This window comes from Schistocerca gregaria, chromosome 7 (genome assembly GCF_023897955.1).
Source record: "Schistocerca gregaria isolate iqSchGreg1 chromosome 7, iqSchGreg1.2, whole genome shotgun sequence".
NCBI classification, from domain to species: Eukaryota; Metazoa; Arthropoda; class Insecta; order Orthoptera; family Acrididae; genus Schistocerca; species Schistocerca gregaria.
In genome coordinates, this window is record NC_064926.1 from 182804060 (window position 1) to 182826290 (window position 22231).

At 44.7% G+C, this 22231-nt stretch overlaps 1 protein-coding gene across 2 annotated transcripts in view; it reads left to right on the forward strand.

The window, feature by feature from the left end:
- LOC126282056 (lipase 3-like) overlaps positions 1-22231 on the forward strand; it is a 196908-nt gene that overhangs the window by 169864 nt on the left and 4813 nt on the right. For both annotated transcript variants that reach the window (XM_049981493.1, XM_049981494.1), the window contains one exon: positions 18973-19115. In XM_049981493.1, coding sequence (XP_049837450.1) covers positions 18973-19115 — 143 coding nt within the window. The remainder of the gene's footprint in view (positions 1-18972; positions 19116-22231) is intronic.

Genomic DNA, 22231 nt, shown 5'->3' on the forward strand with positions numbered 1-22231 from the left:
ACACACACACACACACACACACACACACACACACACACGCATACAAACACACACACACAATGTATTTATCTCTGTCTCTCTCTCTTTTAATACAAAAATAACGTTTCCAAGAACTGGTACGTGACACAGCTAAATTAATGAAGCACTTGGAAAGTAAAATGATATTTCAGTACAATCGCAGATAGAAGACAAGTCTCATTTCCAAACAGAAGATATGTTTTTCCTTTCATTAATAGGAAACATTAAATAGGTGCTGTCCCTGTAATCTAGAAGACAACAACCTTCATAAAGAAAACATACAAAGAACATTAAACATTTACAGACGTAACTTGTCATACTTTTCACTTGTTTGCAACAGAAACAAAATTATAGTTATTGTTGATCAGCAGTAAATCACTAACGCGTTCCGGATTTAATTGGCTGCGGCGATTTGTGAGTAAGACGTCGGCTTTACTAAAGCATTTTTCACTAGGTGCGCTTGCTCCTGGGATAAATAAAATACGTCTTGCAATTGCAGCAAGGCCTGGCAGATCTATTTCATGTCTGCTCCACCACTTTGTCATCATCATCTCTGGGGTGCATTAAAACGTAGAGATCTACTTCATCTGCTGCGGATGATCTGTTGTTCCTCCAGTCCTTGAAACGATCTCTCTTTCTTGGTGGCGATGACACAGTACTTGAATGATCCACAATAATAAACAGAAGGGGCAAGTAATACAGAACTTATGTGGAAATCATCGAAACGTTCCCGTTAAAACGACGTATTGTACGTTAATGAAATATTATACGAATTATAACATTCCCGTTTCTCTATAATACACTATCCGTTAACTACCCAAAAACGAGTACGTTAATGATTGCATGTTGTACCTGCGTAAGTAGCACGCATTTGTCGCATATTGCTAAGAATTTCCTGCTTTTCACTTATTTCAAGCATATTAAGATCACGAAAAGACGGCCAAAGAAACGTAGCAATTTTATGTCTGGGAGTGATCACAGTCTTCTCACAAACGAAAGTCAAGGCTCCATTTTCAATCCTTTGTACCTTCTATTAAAAAATACATACCTGCTAGTACACATCAATCACGCTAGTTAATTATAAATCTATAGCATATCGTAATGAGCTGGCTGCTGTAGCCCAGCGGTTCTAGGTGCTTCGCTCTGGAACCGCGCTGCTGCTGCGGTCGCAGGTTCGAATCCTGCCTCGGACATGGATGTGTGTGATGTCATTAGATTAGTTAGGTTTAAGTAGTTCTAAGTCTAGGGGACTGATGACCTCAGATGTTGAGTTCCACAGTGCTCAGAGCCAAATCGTATCATAATGAAACAGCGCTTTTAATTGCAGTAATTACTCACCTGACAGTCAGTGTCATTGACACTGCAAATTTGTTGCAGTTCGTGAAACCAAAGAAGAAGTAACTGGATTGTCGGTTCTTTTTCGCCGTCTAATTCATCTGTGGCCTCTTTAAATGGTCTCAGAAAAGGCGCAATTTTTCCTGGAAGCTCAATATCATATCCTTGCAATCTGTAAGCGGAGTCCTTTTCCGTGAGCAAAGCAGCATCTTCGTTATACTGAGTGTGTAAGGATTCCAGCATAGTGTACAAGCTGTCCCTGCGTGTGCAGACCTCTTGTTTCAACAATGATTTCAAAGATGACCAGAGGCCACTTTTCTTAATGTTCCTTACAATGCATTTTGCAGTATTTATTGTTGATGCGATGTTCGGAACATGATTTAACAAGAAGTTATCTTTATTGAAAGTATGGCTAAGTGCTGTGCTTATACAATGAGCAGCACAAGGAATCCTTTCGGGATTTTCCAAATGCTTTATTACATTGGCACCCTGGTCGGAGACAAAAACAAAACTGTGCAACACGTCCGGCGAAATGTCCCAATCAGCCATCCTCTCGTCAATTTCTTTCATAATATTTACTCCCGTCATCTTAACGTCCCTGAATTTTCTTGTAAATAAAACATTGTTCACAACAGACCAATCTGTGTTAATGTAATGTGTTGTGAGCGTCAAATAGTGCACCTGATTATGCGAATCAGTCCACATATCAACTGTCGCAGCACGTTTTATTAATAACTTCCGCAGAAGGCATTACGCTGTTTCGTATTGCATCAGCTTGTTCGTTGACATATCTGCTTACGGTAAAGGGATGTGGTATGACATCTGCTACGTTAACTAATACGCGCCTAGATGTATTAGTTCTTGGCTTAGTTCTCTGAAACCTTCACCTGAATCAGCACTAAAAGGTCTCATATCTTTAGCACACATTGCAACACACTTTGCTGTAACACTGTTTTTTATTACTGTCGGTATCCCTGAAGGAGCTGTATCTTTGTGAGGTTTCTTGCAACAGTGTTTCTTTAAATGAGTGGTTCCCGACTGGAAACACAATAATGTGGAGCAGTTTATGCACGATACGAACCCAGTAGACGCACTGTTTTCGTCTACAACCAACAGAAATGTTCTCCATACTTGGCTTTTTAAACCTTCCCTTTTATTCAATGTGTAAATATTGGTTTCAATCTTTCTTCTTACTGCACTGGCTTCCTCGTGCTGCATGATTACAGAGAGAGACACACCACAAATGAGAAACCCGGACTGGCTGCAGTCTCATACGGATAATAACACGTATAATATGTTTGAAGTTACGTGCTACGTATTCAGTCACGGCTTCTATGCTCGGTCACAAGAACTAGTGCGGGCAGCTTATCCAGTTAGGGTTTGCTCGCCCCACCTCGTATTTTGTGCTCGCTTACTCGGTCATGCAGGACTCTATTCGGGAACTCAAGTGGGAATCCCTGGAGGGCAGAAGACATTCATTTCGAAGAACACTACTGAGAAAGTTTTGAGAACCGGCATTTGAATCTGACTCCAAAGCGATTCTACTACAGCCAACATACATTTCGCGTAGGGACCACGAAAATACGAGAAATTAGGGCTCATAAAGAGGCATATAGACCGTCGTTTTGCCCTCGCTCTATCTGCTTATGGAAAAGGAAGGGAAACGTCTAGTTGTCGTAAAGGGTACGCTCCGCCACACACCGTACGGTGGTTTGCGGAGTTTGTATGTAGATGTAGATGTAGAAATATTGTTCGGTGGGTAACACATCTTTGTGAAGCTTTCCCTGGCGAGAAGACAGAAAAAGGGGAAGTGCATCGGTGACTGAGTGATGCTGGCAGAGTTTACACATTTGAGCTCTGAGAGTTCTTACAAAATGTTCCTCCATGCCGTTTGAAACCGGGTGGAATGGAGCTATATGGACTAACGTGATTACATTAACTTCACAAAATTCTGGGGATTCTGTGGATGTAAAATGGGGTTCCTGAGAAACCGTCCAAGGAAAATATCCTGGAAAACGTCTGGATGGTGGCAGCCGAAGTGGTGAAAAGCATTCGAGAGACAAATGGATATCCAGAACCTGTGTCTACCACAACGAACCAAGAGGTCCCCAGAAAGGGGTCAGCGAAATTCAGATGAATCCTTGGCCAATGAGCTGAGGTGGACGTCAGTGGGAAATATCCACGATCAGGGGCCACTTGCTTGGACTGGCACGTGGTACAAGCGCAAACCATGTTTGTGGTGGCTATGTACATTCGCCGTTACCACATGTGATGTTTGACGAGTTTTGTGAGGAGCACAAAAATGACGACACTGTTCATTAGTATAGTCTCTTGACAGTCCTTGTAGCCGGGCAATCCATTCATGTTAGGACTCAGATGCTACCTCTTGACTTATACCTCGTAGCTCTGACGTGGCTCTGTGGATCGAAATATTCTGACCGTCTAGCCTTCAGTGGGCCTTGGGTCTCTGCTTCAGGGTGTAGTTTCACTAATTAGAGCTAAAGGACCATATGAGCCAGGAGAAAAGCGCGTCACTGCGTGTCGCCTGTCACATTATGGATGCGGAAGTGTAGTTCTAGTCGGACGACATAGCAGCTTCATGATTCCACCTTCTGGTCGAAGGGCAGGAGGGCGAGAGGGGGTGGGGTGGGGGGGGGGGGGGCGTGAAACAGTGTGGAGATCTGGGATATAATCTCCATCCTCCCCAAACCTCTCATTGGTCTGCCGCATCTGCTGGAAGAATGTGAGTACAGGTCTGCCTCTTGTGGAGCTGCCGTGGAGAATGAAAAATTACAGTTAGTTTCTGCAAAGGCACGCATAAAAAACAGTTTGTAACTACTCTCTCCTACATAACTGATACACGGAATGTAAATTGAAAAACTGTTTATTGACACCAGTTTGTTGACTGTGCAAAGTTCTCAGACTTAAGTTAAATGTTAACAACACAAAAAATTCTTCTTGAAATGTCTTCCAACCCTAATCAATTAACGCCACAGAAATATTTCTTCAGAAAATTTATGGTGTCAAGCAGAGCTATTTTTAACACTGCAAGAAACAAGACTGTCTAATGAAACATAAATAATTGGAAAACGAATAATCAAGTCCCTTGGCGGACGGTATAACAGTTAGAAGAAAAGTTAAATTTCGACAAGCCACTGTGGTGTACTCCCGTTGTGAACGCTAAGTCCGTGCTGAATACGAGTAATGAAAAAGTTAATGCTTTTAGCCAAAATTGCCGAAATAATGACCAAGTCCAGATGCGCGGTACCGGCAGCGTCAAGTCCTTGGGGATGCGACGACTCGGTTGATGAGAGGCGGTGGACGGCGGACTGGAGATCTGTGGTAAAGTTCGTCGGTTCCGGGCTGGCGGAGTCATTGCTTTTGCTGCCCAGGCGCGAGCTTAAATCCTCGACGTTGCGGTGTGCTACTAGTTTCCGATTAGCTGGGTTGCAGAAGCAGAACATAGTGCTGACTGGCGCACGCCGATGCTTGCTGTGCATGACGACTGGGAGTTTGGCGCGACCTCCAGCGTCGCCCTATCGTGGTCTAGTCGCTGCTCCTTGCCTCTGCCTCAGTTCGAAAGGGGCCACGGGGCTTTGAATTGTGCAGCAGGCAAACATTTAGCCGCCGGGGTTCCACGGTAGACGCGTCACATCACCAGCGCCTATCAGGGACAGATCTGGGGATCTTGCTGGCCGTGAGAGAGGTTCAGTAACACACAGACCGTTCGTAGACACACGTGCCTATGTGGACCAGCATCGCGTGTTGAAAAATTTTCGAATGAGGTTGCAGGATATCCGCGACGTATCGTTGTGCTTTCAGAGTTCCAACCACTACCAGGCACAAGATGAAGAGATACCCGATGGCGCCCCACACCATGATGCTGGAAGTATCGTCACTTTACCTCTCCAGACCATTGAAAGAACGGGATCTCTCCCCTGGTCGCCGCCATATTCGCCAACGATAGTCGCCCCGAGTAGTGCAGATATCTCGATTCATCGCTGAACACAATGCGACACTATCCACCAGCAGTCCAAGCTTCTCACTCACAGCACCACTCCAAACTCAGGAGTTTGAGTAGCGGTGTTGCCAGCAGTCTGCGCATGGGACAGTAATTCTCTCGTCTGGCTACTGTTAGCCTCTGACCAATGCTGCGGGATGACATATAATATTTCAGGGAGTCCATTACTTTTTCTCATACGGCAGCCGCAGCCCAGTATCAGGCCACTGTCGCATAGTAATGCCCCACAAATCCGTATGTTTCTCGATTCGGCCAGACGTCCAAATGGACACTGCCAATGAGGCCCCTTTCAAACTCTATCAGGAGCTTATAACTCTGTCTCACACGAGTACGCGGCATCTCCTTGTCCTTAATAGTGATTACTCGACAAGTAACATCGATAATTCCTCTTAGATACCCTACCCGGCCTGGTAACAACACTAAACACAAACAACACCAATCTACTCTGGTGGCCGTTCTATCTGTCACAGACAACTGCAACTAATCATTTACACATCCACCGATGGTGTGCACGTGTACGAATACATAGACTGCTGACAGTGTCTTATGGGTGCTTAACTTTTTTTTGTCAGGCGGTGTATAATCTTCAATACGAAAGAAAGTTGAGGCAGCCATTTCATTTCGGGAGCCACTACTGCACAACACATATGTGGAAATAGTCCGGTCACACGACGGTAATAATTAGAGCAGAAAAAGTATTACAATAGTTCAGAAGTTCGTTTACTACCGCGCATAGAATGTTAGAAACTTAACAAGCTGACAGCAGACTAAGTTAACTACCAAGCCTACGTAAGAAGCAGAGAAAATTGTTCATAAACGCGCTTGAGAACTAAGCAGAGAAAAATGAGAGTTGTAAATTAGCTACGGTGATACTAGGGATTCGTTGCAAGAGGCGGCATGGATAATTGCGCTTATCGATGTATCATAGGCGTCAACCCCGGCGTGCCTGTTCTCCGCTCGTGTGCCTGTCTATGCCGTCTTCTTCCGACGCGAAGGAATTAGTGATAAGCCTGGACTCTTAAAGTTTAGCTACAAGGTAATGGGAGCCAGAGCATGCTGTAATCTATAATGGCGGCAGATTGCTGTGTCAATGCGCTCGTCGACGAGAAACAAATCAAGTAAATGAGCCAAAACGAGGGAGCAAAATTAGCAATATCGAGCAGCGTTGTAACCTGCGTAGTATGGCTCCACTGTTAAAAGCGTCGTCCGTGTTGTGAACCCTACAGGGTGGCTGCACACAACTATCCCTGTTTGTCTTTAACGCAGAGGACTACTTTAATTCTAGGATCGACCTCTCCGTGCGACGCTAACGTGAAGACACTGCTCTTTTGTACTAGGTGCCGTCCCCGAAATGAATACGGTACCTAACCCTGTGGGCCGGCGTTACAACTTTTCCGCAGACACAGCCACCGTAAAATCGACCTATGATAATATACTGCAGTTTGTATTCGGAGACTTCCTCTGCGTTGGCCTGAACTTCAGTGTCGTTTTCGTTAATTCTTCTAAAAACGCAGCTAAAATTCCTCTCCGTGACACACGCATCCAAAAGGAATCCACTAAACGTCGGCTCGCACCAGTTACGTGCATGGAAGCGTGAGGGAGAAGAAAAAGCCTTAGTTTCCGACTGACGGTATTTTCAGTGCTTGTTGAACCGGTTCCACAGCTCCAGAACCAGACACCCGTCTTCCTTGCCGCCAGCTATCGCGACAAGGCCGCGAGACAACTTTCTTCTTGCCAGCGGCGAACTGAATTCTTCCGCCCCTGACACAAATAAGGAGTATATGCGCCGTCCCCTAGCACGTATTAACGCTCAACTCAAAAGTAACAGTTCTGTGCAACACGATTCATTAAGAAGAAAACTACAACACTGACACCCATTCGTTGTATTTGCACATCTACAAGTATACTTCACAAATCATTTTATGAAGTGTGGCGACTAAAAACAAATACAGGCTATTTCAAAACAAATATGCTGGTTTTAGGGCTATGTACAATGTATTACATCCAGCTTAACAGTTACAAATAATACATTAAATGAAAGAGCAATTCACAGTTTTGTTTCTACACCAGTGCGAAAAGCGAAATGTGCTGTACGAGTGAAAGTCTTTCGCCCGTAGCCGCAAGAAATCAGTTCGGAAGGCTAGCTGTGAACAGACGCTTACAACTTCGTCCTTATCGTTTGCAGTTGTTACAAGCTCTAAAGCCTACAGACAGTGGTTCACGTGCCAACTTTGCAAGGGAAATGTTGCTGCATGATGAGGACAATTTTCTGGATCGTGTCGACTTCAGCGAATTTTCGCCTAATTGGAAATGTAAACACACATAATGTGCACACCTGGGGGTTAGCAAATCCCCACGAGATGGTACAGTTGCGACGAGACTCGCCCAAATCGAATGTTTTTTGTGCCATATCCCGGCGGAAAGTTTATCGGCTTTTCTTTTTCGGTGAAGCTAATTTAACTGGCGTTTCTTATCTTGATGTTATAGAACTATGACTCTTAATTATAAGAAGCTGAGTCACAGAACTTTATGTGGCAGCTAGATGGTGCGCTACCTCACTGGCATAACTCAGTACCCGTTCGTTAAACGATGTTGCATCCGATTGCTGGATTGTCTGCAAGGGGCCGGATGACAGAGCTTGTTTTGCGTGACCTCCAACTTCACTCACGATCTGACGCCATGTGGTTTTTGCCTTTGGGGGTTCTTATTCATACAGGACCAGTGTATGTGCCTCCTTTACCAGCTGCTCTGCCCGACTCTAGAAACAGCTTTGTTGCGATAATTAATCCAGACACACTGATCAAGGTTTGGGAAGAACTGTCCTATCGACTCGATGTGTGGCGAATGGTGCTCATATTGAACACATTAGTTGCTCCCTCATTTTATGTTTATTTATAACTATAAGGTGAATGTGATAAATGCTACAAAGCCTTAAAACCCGCATATTCATTCTGAAACACGCTGTACTTCTGCATTCTTAGTTCTTAGCACCACTGTTGTAAATGGGCCGCGTCCTTAGAAGTCGTTAACGCTGCCTAGTGTGGTGTCATACTGACCGGAAGTCCTAGTTTAAACCGTGGCTGCTGTAGAAATTCTCATCACCAGAATTTGGCCACGACTTGATAGTGCAAAGTTTCTGATAACCAGATCTTCTGTCAAAGTTTCAAAGATGATACCGCACACCCACCTCCTAATCGTTGGACACACGCCCTAATGACATCTATCGAGATAAGTGATAGCGGAATAGAATATCGCGTGAAATCGTTTTGCGGAGGAAATCTGGCTAGACATGACGGGATACGTGTACGATTCTACATTGATTATCTGAAAGAGCTTCCTCCATTTATAAATTTTTAAATTTCTCGCAGGTCACTACAGCAAAGCATCTTTTCAACCAATCAGAAGAAGTATAAGTGATGCCCGTTTCAAACAAGAGCCGTCAGAAAGATACGAGTACTATAGCTTTACACTGCTGACGTAAATGAATTGGAAAATAATATTTGCGTATAATGATCGGACAAGATAGGAGATTCCATGTATAACTTTCTAGCACATATAACTGTTCTTATCTTAACAGGAAATGGGGTGAAATGTTAAATTAGCTTCGGGTGCACACCGACCGACTGATAAAGGACCGTTACGGCTCTGGAAATACAAAAACTATCTGGTGGATAATGTTAGAATCTCCTTGACGCTATTGTACACCGGAGAGCCTCAAATTGAAGTAAAATGCAGGAAGCCCTGAAGACGGTCGACGTTTGATGCAAACACTGACAGTGCATCACAAAGGAAATAAAAATTTAACATATTACAAAAAGATATGCAGAAAGACAAATGGCAGCTTGAGTACCTCATTGCCGATATGTCACCACGAACAGTAACAGCTTTTAGATAACTAGTAGTATGCATGCAGAATGACTTAAAATGGAACGAAAAAGTAGTTGCAGGAAAATGAGACGCCAAATTTCTTTGTTCCGTGAGTCTTCTGATGTTTGATACGTCCTGCGACGACTTCACCACTTTGCTAACCTCTTCCTCCCAGAAAATCATTTACACCAAGCGTCCCCAATTATTTCTTCGATATTGTCTGTGTTCCCCTACAGTTTTCACCCTCTGAAGCCCCCTCGCCTATTACGGAAGTTATTCCTCGCTGTCCAAACACATGTCCTATCTTCCAGCCCTTTACTGTAACCAGTGTTTTTCACACGTTGATTATTCGCTAAGTTCAAATGTCTCTGAGCACTATGGGACTTAACATCGCAGGTCATCAGTCCCCTAGAACTTAGAACTACTTAAACCTAACTAACCTAAGGACATCACACACATCCATGCCCGAGGCAGGATTCGAACCTGCGACCGTAGCCGTCGCGCGGTTCCAGACTGAAGCGCCTAGAACCGCTCGGCCACTCCGGCCGGCCGCTAAGTCTGCTGCGAACGCACAAGGATACTATGTCGCCAATGTCTGACTACCGTATAGACTCACAAATCGAGATATTGACATCAGCACTTCAGTGTTGAAAATCAATTCACAGTTCTTAAAATGAGATATGAGATCCTCAGAAACTCCAGTGGCAGGCGCTGCACGAGGTGCAGCTCGGAGGCGTTTACTGCCAAAATTTCGACAGCTCGCTTGACAAGCGGAATCGTGCAGTATATTTACTTCCTCCAGCACACATCACATGAAATGGCGGTAATAAACAATCAGACGTAATAGAGCTCATACCGTGACTTCCGTACTTTCGATCTTCCTGCGCACCGCTCACGTATGAAACGAGAAAAGGAGAAAAGATACTAGAACCAGAAGTGCCCTCAGCCACAAAACGCATGCGTTACAAACCAAAAATAAATTAATAAAAATAACTAATGCATGGTTATTTACAGTAGTGTCAACTGGCCTCTACTATCTATACAGGGTAAGTCACTATTTCCACCAAGAATAACTCCGAAACTATGACAGGAGCTGAAAATTTGGTGGGACAAAAGTTGCATGGGACAACTGGGGCCATATTTGACGTTGGTCTTTTGTTGTTAGGTGGGGTCGTTCCAGAAATATGAAGGTCAACTTTGTTTTACAGAAGGTGTTCGAACTGATGACCATTGCTATTAATGCAGTGCTGCAATCTTCTTATCATGGATTGAGTGGCATTCCTTAGCACTTCGGTGCTTATCTAAACACATGCTCTGACACTTCTCTCTCACATATCTTCAGGAGTAGTTGGAACGTCTTTGCAAATAATGTCTTATGCGAATCCCCACAAGAAAAAAATCCAGAGGCGTCATGTCTGGCAAACAAGCCGGCCGCGACAACTCCTCCGTGTCCAATCCAACGTTTTGGGAATTGTCTCTGCAACTCGTTTCTAGCCATCAGCAAAATATGTGCCGGGCACCCATAGTGCTGATACCACATTCTGTTCCTTGTTCAAAATGGTTCAAATGGCTCTGAGTACTATGGGACTTAACTTCTGAGGTCATCAGTCCCCTAGAACTTAGAACTACTGAAGCGCCTAGAACCGCTCGGTAACACCGGCCGACTGCGAACTAAAACTAGGATCTCCAACCACAGTGGCAAGAGTACCAGTTTCCGCTTCCTCGTTGGTAACTTGCCTTTGCTGGATATGTTTACGATGCGTTAAAGATCCAATTGTTCTCAATTTATCATACACGTGATTAAATGTTCCACGTGTAGGGTGAGTACGTTGAGGATATCTTTCACTGAATTTCGTTGGCATTCTCCGTAAATGAAAAGCGTATCGACTTTTTCTTCGAAGGAGTATATCATTCACATTCGCCTGATTCGACGATACTAGTCTTACCGTTCCTACTGGTGTTTACGTGTCAGTGACACGTTAGATAGATACGCCGTATTCGACGAATTTTACTATTTGCATGATATACGAGAGACAATTGTCAGAGCATGTGTTTCGATAAGTGCCAAAGTAATAAGGAATACCACTCAAGCCATGATAAGAAGATTGCAGCACTGTACTTATACCAGTAGTGGCTCTGAGCACTATGGGACTTACTTATACTAGTAGGCATCACTTCAAACACCTTTTGAAAATGGATGTTCATGCCACATTTTTTTACCTTCGTTTACCTTACTGTTACACATCATTCGATTCGTCTCGATAGCTGCTATCAGAAAATAATTACCAAACATTTAAAAAAACAAAGTTGACCTTCATATCTCTGACGTAACCCCACCTAGCAACAAAAAACCAACGTCATATTATGGGCCCCATTGTCCCATGCAACATTTGTCCCACAAACTTTTCAAGTACTATCACACAATTCGGAGTTATTGTAGGTGGTGATACTTAGTGACGCAGCCTGTATACAGGATATCAAGGAAGGAATGGTCAATATTCAAGGATGTGACACGAGCCATGAGTCCAAACAAAAAAGTCTAGTAGACAATTTATTTCTTGAAACTTCCTGGCAGATGAAAACTGTGTGCCCGACCGACACTCGAACTCGGGACCTTTGCCTTCCGCGGGCAAGTGCTCTACCAACTGAGCTACCGAAGCACGACTCACGCCCGCTACTCACAGCTTTACTTCTGCCAGTATCTCGTCTCCTACCTTCCAAACTTTACAGAAGCTCTTCTGCGAAACTTGCAGAACTAGCACTCCTGAAAGAAAGGATATTGCGGAGACATGGCTTAGCCACAGCCTGGGGGATGTTTCCAGAATTAGAATTTCACTCTGCAGCAGAGTGTGCGCTGATATGAAACTTCCTGGCAGATTAAAACTGTGTGCCCGACCGAGACTCGAACTCGGGACCTTTGCCTTTCGCGGGCAAGTGCTCTACCATCTGAGCTACCGAAGCACGACTCACGCCCGCTACTCACAGCTTTACTTCTGCCAGTATCTCGTCTCCTACCTTCCAAACTTTACAGAAGCTCTCCTGCGAAACATGCAGAACTAGCACTCCTGAAAGAAAGGATATTGCGGCGACTTGGCTTAGCCACAGCCTGAGGGATGTTTCAAGAATGAGATTTTCACTCTGCAGCCGAGTGTGCGCTGATACGGAACTTCCTGGCAGATTAAAACTGTGTGCCCGACCGAGACTCGAACTCGGGACCTTTGAGCTTGACCACGAAAGGCAAAGGTCCCCAGTTCGAGTCTCGGTCGGGCACACAGTTTTAATCTGCCAGGAAGTTTCATATCAGCGCACACTCGACTGCAGAGTGAAAATCTCATTCTGCAATTTTTTTCTTGTTTTGGTCCATACAACCTAGTCAAAAAATGGGAAGCAAAGAGGTTGCAGTAGAAGAGATTTTTGTCAGTCTAAGATGAAGAAGTGTGGACAGTTGTCCCCTGCAATGGAGATCTGTTAATGTCGCTTCGTTTGCATTTTTAATGCATGGAGGGCACATGACTATGAGGAAGTATTCACTGAAGTGGACTGCTGAAGCTCCAGGACTGATTAAATATGCCAAATAAGCGACATTAACAGCTGCCTCTGCAGTGGACAACTGCACCACAGGGTTAAGGTGTGCATCTTATACCACATGTTTACTAGACTATTTTGCTTAGAATGATAGTTCCTGTCATATCCCTGAATATTGACAATTCCTCCCGGGACACCCTGTGTTTCTCAGAGGCAATGGACATGCACTGCTCTGCAAAAGCCGAGCTAGATGTGTGTGTGAAATCTTATGGGACTTAACTGCTAAGGTCATCAGTCCCTAAGCTTACACACTACTTAACCTAAATTATCCTAAGCACAAACACACACACCTATGCCCGAGGGAGGACTCGAACCTCCGGTGGGACCAGCCGCACAATCTATGACTGCAGCGCCTTAGATCCCCGGGCTAGATAAAGCAGCATATTAGCTACTTAGTGGAAATGATTGACATTGCGGTTGCATGTTGCCAGAGGTGTCCCACTAGCGTATAAAAATTTGGACGCCACATGGCATGAGATCAGCGTAACCATAGCGCCTAATGGGACTCGTTCCACAATACGAGGCATTTCAACGAATACGAAAAAACAATGTATCTGTGTGTGTGGGGTGGGGGCGTAAGCGCGTGGTTGTGTGGAGCAAGGAAGATGTTCTTCATAACAATACTGCTGGAAACTATATTTGGATGAATTCACACGGGGAAATTAGAAGAAGGACGATGTCTGAAGGGTGTAGCCCAGCAGTTTAGTACTGCCCACAGCATTTTTTCACGTGGGATAGGGGGGGGGGGGGGGGGGGAGGGGGAGGGCGACGTTCCGAAACAGAGGCACTGCTGTCCAAGGTAAACTGGTCGATGCAGCAGATGAGCGCTGCATTGTGTCAACGGCTGTGCCATGGCGGATACACCGGTTCATGTCAGATCACAGAATTAACATCGTTGGGCATAGTCAGTACTTAGATGGGTGACCGCACCCAACGCGCTGCTGAAGCTTTTCGCTTCCCCCTTACGATAGAGGGTGCAGGAAGGGTGGTGGCGTAAAATCCTTGATCACCGGTTTTGCGCCAGTCACCTGAATTTCAAACCTATCCAAATTGTCCCATGCGCTGAGGGCATGTGACACTGTTGATGGTGATCCGTCCGTCGGACGGTGATGTTAACCTCGGCGACCCCCTTGGTGCTCTTCCAGAAGAATAGGCCATCTGCCAGAACCGGGTTTCATCCTACCCCTTCTCTCATTATCTCGACCACGAACACGACACTGCACTACACAACACTACACACAACATTACAGTCATACACTTACACACACAGTTCTCGTTCATCGCGAAGGAAAGGCGCCTGCGAGTGCGGAGGATAGGAAAACCGTTCCAATTACCTGCATGAACTTGCCCTTCGGCGCTTCCCAGCCGTTCATGCCATACGATTTTACACTACTGGCCATTAAAATTGCTACACCACGAAGATGACGTCCTACAGACAAATTTAACCGAGAAGAAGAAGATGCTGTGATACGCAAATGATTAGCTTTTCAGAGTTTCCGAACAAGGTTGGCGCCAGTGACGACACCTACAACGTGCTGACATGAGGAAATCTTTCAACCGATTTCTCAAACACAAACAGCAGTTGACAGGCGTGGCCTGGTGAAACGTTGTTGTGATGCCTCGTGTAAGGAGGAGAAATGCGTACCATCACGTTTCCGACTTTGATAAAGGTCGGATTGTAGCCTATCGCGATTTCAGTTTATCGTACCGCGACATTGCTGCTCGCGTCTGCCGATATCCAATGACTGTTAGCACAATATGGAATCGGTGGGTTCAGGAGGGTAATACGGAACGCCGTGCTGGATCCTAATGGCCCCATATCACTAGCAGTCGAGATGAAGTCATCTTATCCTCATGGCTGTAACGGATCGTGCAGCCACGTCTCGATCCCTGAGTCAACAGATGGGGTCGTTTACAAGACTACAACCATCTGCACGAACAGTTCGACGACGTTGGCAGCAGCATGGACTATAAGCTCGGAGACCATGGCTGCGGTTACCCTTGACGCTGCATCACAGACAGGAGCGCCTGCAATGGTGTACTCAACGACGAACCTGGGTGCACGAATGGCAAAACGTCATTTTTTCTGATGAATCCAGGTTCTGTTTACAGCATCATCATGGTTGCATCCGTGTTTGGCGACATCGCGATGAACGGACATTGGAAGCGTGTATTCGTCATCGCCATACTGGCGTATCACCAGGCGTGATGGTATGGGGTGCCATTGGTTACACGTATCGGTCAGGTCTTGTTCGCATTGACGGCACTTTGGACAGTGGACGTTACCTTTCAGATGTGTTACGACCCATGGCTCTAGCCTTCATTCGATTCCTTAGAAACGCTACATTTCAGCAGGATAATGCACGACCGCATGTTGCAGGTCCTGTACGGACCTTTCTGGACACAGAAAATGTTCGACTGCTGCCCTGGCCAGCACATTCTCCAGATCTCTTACCAATTGAAAACGTCTGGTCAATGGTGGCCGAGCAACTGGCTCCTCACAATACGCCATGCACTACTCTTGATGAACTGTGGTATCGTGTTGAAGCTGCATGGGCAGCTGTACCTGTACACGCCATCCAAGCTCTCTTTGACTCAATGCCGAGGCCTATTACGGCCAGGGGTTGTTGTTCTGGGTACTGATTTCTCAGGATCTACGCATACAAATTGCTTGAAAATGTAATCACATGTCAGTTCCAGTATAATATATTTGTCCAATGATTGAGTTTCTTCTTGGTGTAGCAATTTTAATGGCCAGTAGTGTATTTACTTACTGCTACATTGTGCAACAGGCAAGAAGGGACCCACGTCATAGTGGGTGCAATTGCAACCACATTTGACAAGACTGCGAGACACACAATTTCCCTGTGCACAGTGGTACTGCAACTGCGTGGAGGTGGTTCCTTTGCCCCGCAACCAGTACCATGTGTTCCGTTGACACTCGCACGTCAGCGGCGCCGTTTGCGATGGTGCGAAGACATCGGGGACTGGATCAACGACGAATGTGGTCATCCGCTCTCCTCATATGAGAGCACATCAGCTGAGTAGTGGTCATCCACGCATCCACACATGGGACGTTTGGAAGCACCTGTGTATCAAATTCCGGTACAAGATGTAGCAAGTCTTAATGGCCATAGTGTGGAACGTAACAAAACTGTACGTAATGCTCCAGGGACTCATCAGCGTATCCACAGTTCAATGACGGTTTGAAAACTCTTTAAATGCTAGCGGAAAGCATTTTAAGCACCTATGTGCATTACTAAATTGAAATCTTGGGCACATTTTTGTGTCTGTGTTTGAAGGCTAATCTGAATGAAAAACCCCACGTTTTTATGGGTGAAATTAACTGAATCAGAACTTGTGCTGATCCAAACACACCCTTAAGATCCAAGTCTAGAATGAATGTACGCAGCGGAGTGATTAACGCTGTGGCCCTAGCAGTAAACCTTCAGTTGGGGAATATGCATTTTACCATTGAAAAATATTAAATATGATCAGGGAGATACATCTACAGGAACCATAGTTTAAGTGAACTCTTTAGTTTATTACAAATGTGATGAGAATGAACAACCATCTAAATCAACCATGAAACCCTGATAATTACAGACGTAGAATATTAACTATAAAAAGTAGATAAGTGAACTATCATTTAGCTAAGACACGCAGTGACAGTCAGGACTAGTTCATAATAGTAATCATACCTTTCTTTATGAAATTTATCTCGACCTGCCTGCACATTTGTTTTAACGACTCACTGACTGAAGAAACGGAGAACCCCATGCAACTGAAATGCTGCTTTTCTCTGCTTGTGTGTGAAGACTGATCTCAGGAACTATTGCAGGGATTTTGATACGGTTTTCACTGATAGGTAGACTGGTTCACGTGAAAAGTTTGTGTGTGTATAATTTATCACCGCTATACCAAATTAGTCCTTTCGCTGCATGTACTTAGTGATACCAGAGCGATGACAGATCAGGTCGCTTGTTTCCTGTAAGAAAGAGTTTTATGTGGCATGCTACTAATTCTCTGTCTCTGTGTTTGTCCAGTATTAATGTATTTGAATAGTTCTAGAAAAAAGGCCCTAAACTGGAAATGTAGCATAATATTTTTGTGTGATAAGGCCATTATGTAGGTGTACCACAACAACACTCCTCGTATTTCTAAATAGTTCAAGATAATGAAACACGGATTTAAAAAATGGTTCGAATGGCTCTGAGCACTATGGGACTTAATTGCTCAGGTCATCAGTCCCCTAGAACTTACAACTACTTAAACCTAACTAACCTAAGGACATCACACACATCCATGCCCGAGGCAGGATTCGAACCTGCGACCGTAGCGGTCCTGCGGTTCCAGACCGTAGCGCCTAGAACCACACGGCTACCACGGCCGGCTAAACACGGATTTAGGCAAGAAAAAGTGTACAAATAAAGAAACTATTGAGCATATGCTTAACGGATATCTCATTCAGTAGAGCATTGCCATGAAAGCTAATGACTGGGTTTAGCACTGTTTCATTTTTGCAGAACGTTCCAACATTTCGTAGACTCTGATATTCTACGCTCTCAGCTTCGTAACTTTCACCTCAGTTGTTTCCAGACCTGAATTATTGTACCACACTGATAATTTTCCATTCTCCGTCATACCAAGAAGGAGCAGCCTGTATATGGTTTGATGTCCAGGACATTACCCTCGCCTGCTCACCATATTGTTGCTCATGCACCTCTGGAACGCCTTTTTTCTCACCGTCCCGGGCTACGTTGGCGTTTGGGATCCGTGTGCAACGTGTTCTAGAGTCCCTCGGTGTGGAGTCTGTAAACCCCAAATCCTGGGTTTTAACCGCCTGCCACTCTGGTTACTGGAGAGGCCCAGAGTGTTTTAAGATTTGGTGCAGTACAAAAGAGATTGCACTCCTGTCACCGTTTTTAATGCAGCATGTTCTGCCATTTTATCCGAGCACCACGACTATGTAGCTATTTTTACGGATGGGCCGAAACAAGGGGATTCCGTTAGTTGCTCTATTGTTTTCCCGGATCGTGACCTCAATGTTCGACTACCTCAGACTTTTACTGTCTTTGATACAAAATTGTCTGCGATCTTGCGGGCATTGGAGCAGATGAGACATTCTTCCTGTCCTGACTTTCTTGTCTGTTCCGATTCACTAAGTGCCCTTCACTTATTGCAACGTTTGTATCCAGCAGATAAAATAGTCTAGACCATCCAGGATGCCCTCCTCCAACTACAGCGACCGGGGAAGGTGGTGGCTTTCTGCTGGGTTCCGGGGCACGTCGGCATTGCTGAGAAAGAAAGGGCAGATCTCACAGCCAAGGAGGCGTGTTTCCATCCATAAGTATTTCAGTGTGCTATCTCCCTGCATGCACTCACCTCGCTGTTGGGCTCAGGAGTCATGCGTCGGTGGGAGGATGAGTGGCTGGAAGTGACTGATAATAAGCTCCGTATAGCCAAGCCCACAACGCGTGTGTGATGTACTTCCTTTCAGCCCCGTCGACGGGACGAGGTTCTCCTCACTCGGCTTCGAATAGGCCACAGCCCCATGACGCATGGCTTCCTGCTCCGGTGAGAGGACCCTCCAATGTGTGGTGCTTGTGGTGTCCAGGTCACTATGAGCCACGTTTTATTCGATTGCGTTTTATTTTCTGACCAGCGGGCCGCGGCTGACTTGCCAGCGGACCTGCCATCTCTTTTAGGAAACACTCGGACGAATGTTTTAAAGTTCTGTGTCATGTCAAATGTTTTTACAAAGATTTTAGGGAGAGGGTCTTAATTTGCTCACTGCGTGACAAGCTCACCCATATTTTATGTAAGTGGCCAGCCAATGACAATTTCCTGTGGCTTTCTTGCTGTTACGTTTTCCCTTTCCTTGCGTTTTACTTTCTTATGTAGCAGTTTCCTTCTTTTCCTACTTTCTTTGCGTGTGTGCTTCAGTTTTCTTAGGTCCGTCCATATTCGTTCCTTTTAATGTGTGTCAGGGCGCTGATGACCTCGACGTTGAGCGCCCATAAGCCCCAACACACACACACTCCAGAGCATTACATATAATTAAGAGTCTGAGATACCCTTACAACATATTAGACTTCATTGTGCGTAAACCTAGTACAACTGTAGACGTCTGCATTCTGCCACAGGTCACTTCCGTCAATTCGACTATGGCCGCGCGGGAAACATGCGGCGCTATGGTCGCGCTACACCACCGGACTACCCGCTGGAGAAAGTCGCCATCCCACACATGGTCATGTATGGCGATGACGACTGGTACGTCTCCATGCAAGTGAGTACACTCTGCTTATATATATTGTTAAATCCAGCCTAGTCGTCAAGTATAGAGTCAAGTATAGAGTTTCTAGGAAACCTGCTTTCTCGGATCGCTAGATAACATTCAAATAAATCGTATTAATGAGTTTTATTACAAAATGAAAAAAAATGCTTAAGTTCGTGTTCGTGTGTCGCAAACAAAGGGCGACAGACAAAATAAGAAAGCTCTTCAGTATAACAATTCCCAAGTCCGTGTCACATAGAACTGAACAGAATAGTCGCTGTGATACAAGTGCCTAAACTTGAAACTGCTCTTCAGCTGGGTCGCGACCAGTAGGGCGCGGCGCTTATGTCCTATTCACCTAGGAGCCACTAATGTCGCGTTGTCATCTTGGAGATGGGTCGGTCAGCGTGCAATTGGCTGACGTCTTGTCACATCCCTCTCTGCTCGTTCCCGACTGGTGTGGCGGCGCTTGACTTTACTATACAGGGTGCTCCATTGATCGTGACCGGGCCAAATACCTCACGAAATGAGCGTCAAACGAAAAAACTACAAAGTACGAAACTTGTCTAGCTTGAAGGGGGAAACCAGATAGCGCTATGGTTGGCTCGCTAGATGGCGCTGCCGTAGGTCAAACGGATATCAACTGCGTTTCTAAAAATAGGAATCCCCATTTTATTACATATTCATGTAGTACGTAAAGAAATATGAATGTTTTAGTTGTACCACTTTTTTCGCTTTGCGATAGATGGCGCTGTCATAGTCACAATCAAATGGCTTACAATTTTACACTAACAGTTGGTAATAGGTAGGTTTCTTAAATTAAAATACAGAACGTAGGTACGTTTGAACATTTTATTTCGGTTGTTCCAATGTGATACATGTACATTTGTGAACTTATCATTTCTGAGAATGCATACTGTTATAGCGTGATTACCTATAAATACCACATTATGCAAGAGATGCTCAAAATGATGTCCGTCAACCTCAGTGCATTTGGCAATACGTGTAACGACATTCCTCTCAACAGCGACTAGTTCGCCTTCTGTAATGTTCGCACATGCATTGACAATGCGCTGACGCATGTTGTCAGGCGTTGTCGGTGGATCACGATAGCAAATATCCTTCAACGTTCCCCACATAAAGAAATCCGTGGACGTCAGATCCGGTGAACGTGCGGGCCATGGTACGGTGCTTCGACGACCAATCCACCTTCCATGAAATATTATATTCAATGCCGCTTCAACCACACGCGAGCTATGTGCCGGATATCCGTCATGTCGGAAGTACATCGCCATTCTGTCATGCAGTGAAACATCTTGTAGTAACATCGGTAGAACATTGCGTAGGAAATCAGCATACATTGCACCATTTAGATTGCCATCGACAAAATGGGGGCCAATTATCCTTCCTCCCATAATGCCGCACCGTACATTAACCCGCCAAGGTCGCTGATGTTCCACTTGTCGCAGCCATCGTGGATTTTCCGTTGACCAATAGTGCATATTATGCCGGTTTACGTTAACACAGTTGCTGAATGACGCTTCGACGCTAAATAGAACGCGTTAAAAAATCTGTCATCGTCCCGTAATTTCTCTTATGCCCAGTGGCAGAACTGTAAACGATGTTCAAAGTCGTCGCCATGCAATGCCTGGTGCATAGAAATATGGTAGGGGTGCAGTCGATGTTGATGTAGCATTCTCAACACCGACGTTTTTGAGATTCCCGATTCTCGCGCAATTTGTCTGCTGCTGATGTGCGGATTAGCCGCGACAGCAGCTAAAACACCCACATGGGCATCATCATTTGTTGCAGGTTGTGGTTGACGCTCCACATGTGGCTGAACACTTCCTGTTTCCACAAATAACGTAACTATCCGGGAAACGGTGCGGACAGTTGGATGATGTCGTCCAGGATACCGAGCAGCATACATAGCACACGCACGTTGCGCCTTTTGATCACAATATCCATACATCAACACGATATAGACCTTTTCCGCAGTTTGTAAACGGTCCATTTTGACACGGATAATGTATCACGAAGTAAATACCGTCCACACGTGCGGAATGTTACGTGAAATCACGTACTTATACGTTTGTGACATCTATCATAAAGCGAAAAAAGTTGTCCAACTAAAATATTCATATTTATTTACGTACTACACGAATATATTATAAAAAATGGGGGTTCCTATTTTTAAAAAAAAGGCAGTTGATATCCGTTTGACCTATGGCAGCGCCATCTAGCGGGCCAACCATAGTGCCATCTGATTTCCCCCTTCAAGCTAGACGAGTTTCGTTCTTTGTAGTTTGTTCGTTTGATGCTCATTTCGTTAGATATTTGGTCCGGTCACTATCAAGGACCACCATTTATATATATATATATATATATATATATATATATATATATATATATATATATATATATATATATATATATATATATATATATGGTGGTCCTTGATAGTGACCGGACCATATATATATATATATATATATATATATATATATATATATACCGGTGATCAAAAAGTCAATGTAAATTTGAAAACTGAATAAATAATGCTGATAGAGGTACAAATTGACACACACGCTTGGAATGGTCATGGACTGTTTTTATTAGAACCAAAAAAATAAATAATTTCAAAAACTGTCCGACTGATGGCGCGTCATCTGATCAGAATAGCAATAATTAGCATAACAAAGTAAGACTAAATACAGATGATGTTCTTTACAGGAAATGCTCAATATGTCCACTATCATTCCTTAATAATAGCTGTAGTCGAGGAATAATGTTGAGAACAGCACTGTAAAGCATGGCCGGTGTTATGGTGAGGCATTGGCGTCGGATGTTGTCTTTCAGCATCGCTAGAGCTGTCGGTCGATCACGATAGACTTGCGACTTCAGGTAACCCCAAAGCCAATAATCGTACGGACTGAGGTCTGGGGACCTGAGAGGCCAAGCATTTCGAGAGTGGTGGCTGAGCACACGAACATCACCATCTGTCGGACATTTTGTAAACTTTGCTTTTTTTTTTTTTTGTTCTAATACAACTCCATGTCATTCTAAGCATGTGTGTCAATTTTTGCCCCTCTATCTACATTATTCTGTGGTTTATTAAGTTTTCAAAT